The sequence below is a fragment of the Myodes glareolus genome, chromosome 17 (assembly GCF_982192425.1).
Source record: "Myodes glareolus chromosome 17, mMyoGla1.1, whole genome shotgun sequence".
Taxonomy (NCBI): domain Eukaryota; kingdom Metazoa; phylum Chordata; class Mammalia; order Rodentia; family Cricetidae; genus Myodes; species Myodes glareolus.
Window position 1 is genome coordinate 48,845,754 of NC_142042.1, and position 6,987 is coordinate 48,852,740.

Here is a 6,987-nt window from a genome sequence, read left to right on the forward strand (position 1 = left end):
CATTTACTCTTCTTTTGTCCCTGCCCTGGGGTGGTTTCCAGGTCACTAACCGTTCCTGTCACTGGAATCTGTGTGCACAATTGGGAGCTGTGCAACCAACCGGCAGAGCCCTTTCTTCAAGGATACGTGCTAGATTAAGGTTTCAAGTTGGGGGCGCGTCTTTTTCTCCTTAAGCTGAGAGTCGAACCTCCCAGAATGATAGATTCCCACAGTCTGAGTTAGAAAATCTAGCTCTGCCAAGCAAAGGAAAACATCCTTGTTTTTTAGCTATCTGGCCAGTTTCCAGGGAAAGTGCCAGTTTTCCGAGCATCCAGCAGGTGGCGATGGCGGCAGTTGCTAAGAGGGTTTGGAGAGGAACAGATTTTGCTTTCAGGGTGCACAGGACAGAATCTTGGGGCAGAGGCTGCTGAGGCTCTCAATCCCTCCTCTCTCGGAGAGGGTGTGGCCCTCTTGCCTTCTGGGTCTAGATCTGTAGCTCTGATTACACAAGGGAAGAAGGGGAGTGCCTAACTGGGATTGGTGCAGAGTGGGGCGGGACCCGCTGATTTGTCGTCCTCTGTCTCCCTGTGAGTCTGCATAAAGTCACAGCTTGTCCGAAGACCCACGTCTACCTTACTGAAGACAGTTTGAGAAGGCTACCACCAGCACTATGCCTATGATCCTGGGATACTGGAATGTCCGCGGTGTAAGAGAGGAGACTGGGATGTGAAGCAGGAAGTTCATAACAGCGGGGTCTTTCTAGCAGAGAGGTGCTCCTCGGTACTCTCCACCTCCCCTAGAATCTTCTGCCAGTAGCTCTTGGCGCTCAGGAGTTTATGGGAGTCTGTGTGTGTGTGGCGGCGGTGGTGGTGGTGGTGCAGCACGCGTAGGTATGCACGTTGCATGGTGGTTGTATTTGTGCAATGTGTGGTCACAATTAGAGAAGACGAAGTCATACAGCAAGGTCCCCATTATTTCTCACCTCTGTTTCTGATCTCTCTCAGCTGACACACCCCATTCGCCTGCTCCTGGAATACACAGACTCAAGCTATGAGGAGAAGAGATACACCATGGGGGACGGTAATGACACCTTCCTGGTCAGTCACCTGCTTCCCTTTGCTCATTGATGTCCATTAGCTCATGCCTTATTCCTCAGACCTGCAGCCGTCCTACCGTTGAAGCTAGAGACTGCTGCTTACAGAAACTTATTTGGGGATGCAGTTTGGTTTTCCAGTACAGAACCCTGAGAATGAAACTCCTGGTGCATCTGTTTTCATATTTAGGCCGGGTGCAGTATTGGGGTCCTATTGGGTCCAGGCTCCTCTTATTACCAGTTGTTTGTTTCCCTCTCCTCCATCTTGGGCAGTGACTCTGTGGGGGGTTGCGGATTCCCCTGCCTCAGGGGTTGTTTCTCCTGGTCCAATACCAGGAGTAGGGTGGGCACTGGGCTGACTGCTTTTCTCATCCTCTTGTCTACAGCTCCCGACTTTGACCGAAGCCAGTGGCTGAATGAGAAGTTCAAGCTGGGCCTGGACTTTCCCAATGTAGGTGCAGGGAAGGGGAGGTTTGGGGAAGGCGTGGCGTCCTCACCTCATCTCCTTGTCTGGCTGAGGGGTTTTGGGGTCAGAGCTTCAGCTCTCCTGCTCCCGTTCCTGGTGGCTGCACAGTGTGTCTGTGATGAGCTGTGTCCCGGCTCTTCCATTCAGTGTGCACTGTGCTCGTGGAGGGTTTCCCATGTCAGACACACTGAGTGACAAGCCCCCTGTCTGTCCTCACCCAGAGAAGGATGCAGGGTCCCCATATTCCATCTGACCATCCCTGCTTGTCTTTCCAGCTGCCCTACTTAATTGACGGGTCCCACAAGATCACCCAGAGCAACGCCATCCTGCGCTACATTGCCCGCAAGCACAACCTGTGTGAGTGGGGCTGGCTACAGGGTGGGGCATGGGGGACAATCTCCTTGTCTGGACTGGGGTGAGAGGCTAAGGGTGACTCTGTACTGTGTGTGCTGCAGGCGGGGAGACAGAGCAGGAGAGAATTTGTGCCGACATTGTGGAGAACCAGGTCATGGACACCCGCATGCAGCTCATCATGCTATGTTACAACCCTGACTTTGTGAGTTGCCCGTGGTGGAGCAGACAGGGTTGGCAGCAGGACTTAAAGGCTTGCATTCAGATCTGCAGCCTCCTCCTTCAGTGAATGAACTGTTACTGATTCTCCAAGCTCTCCTCTCTTACCAGCAGAATGACCCTCATAACCCAGCGAGACAGCACACTGACACTGTGAAACTATCACTACTAGAGTAACCTGTAAGATATGGTTGAGATTCTGCAGGTGAACAGTGGATCTAAGTCCATTATGTAGTTGTACATCTCTGCCGTGTCTGTCCTTCTGCCGATTCCATGTGTCATCTTACCCAGTGTTCGTAAGAGTCTTCAGGATAAAGTTGGAGGATATGAGGATGCCCTGGTGGTTAAAAGTACTTGCTGTGAGGGCTTTAGTATAGATCCTTAGCACCACAAAAAGTCTGTGTTTGCCAGCCTGTTCTTATAATCATAGCGTTCTGGGGGAGAAACAGGAGGGGCCTGCTGGCCAATGAATACAGCCAGTCTGTGAGCTCTAGATTCAATGAAAGGCCCTGTCTCTAAAAAAAGAAGGTGGTCAGTGATTGAGAAAGACCCTTAACATCAATAAGCCCCCCCCCCCCAACAAGCAGCAGTGATTCACCAAATGATGCAAGTAGGTCATATATGCACACTGGTTTCACACATCTACCCATTGTTCTTCTGCCTTAGGTATCAATAGAAGTCAGGACATCTTCCTAATAGGCCACTCAGGGTCAGCCAGAGGACTGCTTAGCCTTCTTCCTTTCAGTATTAATCACTGCTCGACACTGATGCAAGCTCCTCACACGTGTGATCTGTTCTCATGCCCGCCCCCCCCAACCCCCAGCCTAGTATAACTGCCTCCTCTTTATGGTCTTTGTATCTGTGGTTCCACTGGATCTCTGAGCCAGGACATGCAAGATCGTCAGGAGGCCCTGGGTGTCACTCACAGCACCTGGCTTGGACTTCAGATTTCAGGGACAGTGAAATTCCTGTCTGACTTTCCATCACATCTGACATGAATTCTGCCCCCAATAAAATAGTGGCGTGTTAACTGGAAGCCCAGGCACAGACCTGGCCCGTTGCTGGGAAGGTGTCTCTTCTCTTGCACTGTTCTGGGAGCCCAAGCTCCCTGCTGGGAGCCTGAGCCTAAGGGTGGTGATGTCTGTTTTCTGTCTCAGGAGAAGCAGAAGCCAGAGTTCTTGAAGACCATCCCCGAGAAGATGAAGCTCTACTCGGAGTTCTTGGGCAAGCGGCCATGGTTTGCTGGGGACAAGGTAAAGAGAGGGAGGTGGGGGGAAGGAGCCACCTTTCTTCCCAGGCTACCAGATCCTATCTCACTGACCCTCAATTCCTGCAGATCACCTATGTGGATTTCCTCGCTTATGATATTCTTGACCAGTACCGCTTACTTGAGCCCAAATGTCTGGATGCCTTCCCCAACCTGAAGGACTTCTTGGCCCGCTTTGAGGTGATGTCCTGATCCTGCTTCCTTTGAGCGGTCTTCTTCCTCTCTTCCACAATGCTTTTCTATTTCTGAGGCAAAAGGACAATAACTAGGGCTTTTTGAGCTTTCTTTCCGGACCCATATGGGGCAACATTTATCACTTCAAAATCCCCAAATGCTGATGCGATTCTGAGTCCCATCGGACAGATGAGGGATCTGACTCTGTAGAGGGTATTCATTTGTTCATGGTCTCAGTACCAGCAGACACTGTACTGGGCTCCATATCTCTCTCTGGGTCAGCATTCGGTCACTGTCCCTGTTCTGTGTCAAAAGAAAAAGCTTCAGCCCTGCTCACCCCCACCCATGCAGACTCAGTTTCCTGTTTAGGATCCTTGGCAGGGCAGAGCATGTCAATAGTATGTGGTTCTTGGCATTAGGAAAGTGAGACATGCAGGACTGAGGTGACACACCACCTGTGAGAGAGTCCAGACCTCATCTGCAGACCACTGAGAGCCCAGAGTCGCAGTTGGTGCCTCACTGAGTGGACACGTGTGTGCCCACCCTGTTGGGGACATTTATCGTGAGGGTGAGCTACTGCTGCTGCATTCTGGTTTCCTCCCTTCCAATCTCCTTCACATCACAGGTCCTGTCTGAAATGGGGTCAAATTCTTTCTCTCCACTATTATTCTCTGACAGCCTTCTCTATATGAGGTTCATGTTGGGCCTCAGAGGGCATGCAAAATACCTCCATCTGGGGACCGAGTAGGCAGAGAGCTGTAGAAAGCCAGGCTGTGAGATGCTCGCGATACTCCCCAGGGCTGCTGAACCCAGCTTGAACCACACCTACGTCAGACTTGAATCGTTCAGACATCTGGGAATTGGAGACATTGATCCAAAGATTTTGTTTAACCTGCAATCTGTTGACCTTGTCCGTTCCTTATCAAGGGATGTACTTTCTCAGTTAACTTTTTCTCTTTCCCCTGAACTGAGGACTGAATGCAGGGCCTTGCTAGGCAAATGCCCTACCACTGAGCTAAATCTCCAATCTCTCTCAGCCAGCTCTCATAAGCTTTGGTTCTGGTCCAGGCTGGGTACCCTTGGGAACTGTGCAATAGTTGGCATGGCTCTAGGGCGGGCGAGTGGAAAAACACAAGGCCCCTTGGCCCAGCTTGTGTCTAGTTGGTTGTGGATCTCTTTACACCCCCTGGAATTGTCTGTGTATTCTCCAGCTTGGAGTATGGTTTACAGCACATTATACAGTCACACGGAGCGGTCCCTGCATTAGCAGGGGAGATGAGGACATTCAGGGTGCAGTAACACTGTACTGGGCACCAGATAGAGAGCTGTTAATTCTGCTCTCAGGACGCTGATTAGAATGCAGTTCAGCTTTCTCTGTGGGCTGTCATCTTGATGTTCCTTTTCTTGAATGATTTGCTGAAATCACTGGGTGCTTGGCTGTCTTCCTAAATACATACAGTCAAGTTTTTCAGTTCTTTTATCCTGTAGATCCCTCCCCCGTGTGCAAATACAGGTTAAAAAGAGTGACCGCAGGAGTAGGATCATGTTCATGCAGAGATTGGGACAGGGTCTCCTCTGGAGGGCAGCTGAGTAGAGAGGGGAGAGAGAGGGAGGAGGGAGAGAAGTAGGAGGGAGGGAAGGAGGGAAGTAGAGGATGAGGAGGAGGAGGAGGAGAGAGAGAGAGACAAAGAGAGAGAGACACAGAGACCAACAGAGACAGAGCAAGGGAGAAAGCAAGCAAGAGAGCAAGAGAGAGCACACAGGAGAGTTTTGTGGGGCAGCTTGAATCCAGCCCTGTTTCACTAGCTGTGTGAGCTAAGAAGCTGCTCACCCTCTCTGGACCTCAGGTTCCTCCCTGATAACTGATCATGCAGGATTGATGGGTGGGTTTTCTGAACCTACACTGTAATTTTTAGTGGTTATAAAACCACTTGCACAGGATCCAGTCTCCCCTTTAATAGTGGCTATGAAAGAGCCCTTTTGCCAGGGCTGGGAGCTAAGCAGTCTGCAGGGTGTTACAGCCTGAGGCCAAAACAAAGGTTGCTCCTGGCTTGGGACTGCTCCTCTCAGTGGGCTGCAGACTGAGCTCCTGCTGTGTCCTTCCCATTCTGCAGGGCCTGAAGAAGATCTCTGCCTACATGAAGACCAGTCGCTTCCTCCGGATACCTATATTCTTAAAAATAGCGCACTGGTGTAACAAGTAGACCCCCGCTATGCTGGCTGTTATAAGGGGGACCTGTCTATGCTAGGGGTCCTCCAGGCCCTGGAGACAGCTGTCCTTCTGCACTGCTGCCTCCCTGTTCCCACTTCCTTCTCCTTCCCAAACCCTTCTCCGGCTTTGTCTCCTCAGTTCTTAACCTAGTCAAGCCCTTGCAGTCTTCATCTCCCTGCTTCCTTTAGTCAACGCCCCATCTTCATTTGTGCCCCAACCAACCACACAGTCCTCTTCTGTGATTTGATGTCTGCCCTGCGCTCTGCTCCCTAGAATTACCCTATAGGTCAATACTGTTTCAAGTTCCCCAGTGGCCGGGCTCCCCCAGGCTGTCTCATCTCCAATAAAGCCTGAAACATACTTGCTCTGAATAATAAATGAATAATAATAAATAATAAATATATAATAATAAATAATAAATAAAGCCTGAAACACACTTTTTCTTTTTGGACTTCCCAAGTGTCACAGCTGCTTCCAAGAGTCTGAGCTCTGAGCCTGTAGTGCCCGCCTCTGAGGAGTCTAATGAGACTGGAAGGAATTTGAAATATCTTGCTCGTAATCCAAGACCCTCACAGTGGGCACAAAGCTCGCTAGGCAGCTGTTCTCAACCTGTGTGTTGTGACTCCTTTGGGTACTTGAGGGACCCTTTCACAGGGTCACATATCAGATATCCTGAATATTAGATATCTACATTATGATTCGTAACAGTAGCAAAATTATAGTTATGAGGTAGCAATGAAATACTTTTATGGTTGGTGGTCCCCACAACATGAGGAACTGTATTAAAGGGCCACAGCATTATTAAAGGGTCACAGCATTAGGGAGGTTGAGAACCACTGTGTTAGAGAATGAAGTGTGTTTGCCTAGAATCTCCTCTACTCCAGCACACTGGGACTTTGAACTGTGAACACAGCTACGGGTCTCAGTGAGTGATGATGAGGCTGGTGGGAGCGCCCAGCAGGGACCCAGAATGTTCTCTCTACCTCACAATTGACCTTGTCAATATTAGGTGTCTATTATATTGTCTTTACTGGGTTTCTGATGTCCTTTTGAAGCCGGCTTGAAGCTCTGCTGGTATGGGGACGCTTATTCTTCGTTAATCCTTTTTTTTTTTTTTTTATCCATCTGGGGAAACAGAACTGAATATACCATAACTCTCAGATAATTATTATTTATACATCCTCTAATGTCGATAACTCTTCCTGTCAGTGGAGCTGTTTAACATA

The 6,987-nt window shown here is 49.8% G+C and overlaps 1 protein-coding gene across 4 annotated transcripts; it reads left to right on the forward strand.

Moving 5' to 3' along the window:
- The first annotated feature begins 510 nt into the window (after window positions 1-510).
- LOC125406456 (glutathione S-transferase Mu 1) lies at window positions 511-6,197 on the forward strand. Of its 4 annotated transcripts, none has more exons than XM_087897654.1 (8): window positions 511-685; window positions 984-1,059; window positions 1,459-1,523; window positions 1,814-1,895; window positions 1,994-2,094; window positions 3,266-3,361; window positions 3,445-3,555; window positions 5,664-6,197. In XM_087897654.1, the coding sequence occupies exons 1-8, from the start codon at window positions 650-652 to the stop codon at window positions 5,751-5,753; spliced, it is 657 nt and encodes a 218-aa protein (XP_087753780.1). In that variant the 5' UTR covers window positions 511-649; the 3' UTR covers window positions 5,754-6,197. The 4 variants fall into 4 exon arrangements, with proteins under 4 accessions (XP_087753780.1, XP_087753781.1, XP_087753782.1 ...); XM_087897655.1 differs by having other exon boundaries at window positions 563-759; XM_087897656.1 differs by having other exon boundaries at window positions 563-749.
- The last annotated feature ends 790 nt before the right edge of the window (window positions 6,198-6,987 follow it).

Coding starts and splice junctions, on each gene's coding strand:
- LOC125406456 (XM_087897654.1), top strand. CDS start 650: ATGCCTATGATCCTGGGATACTGGAATGTCCGCGGT. Junction 686..983: donor GATACTGGAATGTCCGCGGT/GTAAGAGAGGAG, acceptor GATCTCTCTCAG/CTGACACACCCCATTCGCCT. Junction 3,556..5,663: donor ACTTCTTGGCCCGCTTTGAG/GTGATGTCCTGA, acceptor CCCATTCTGCAG/GGCCTGAAGAAGATCTCTGC.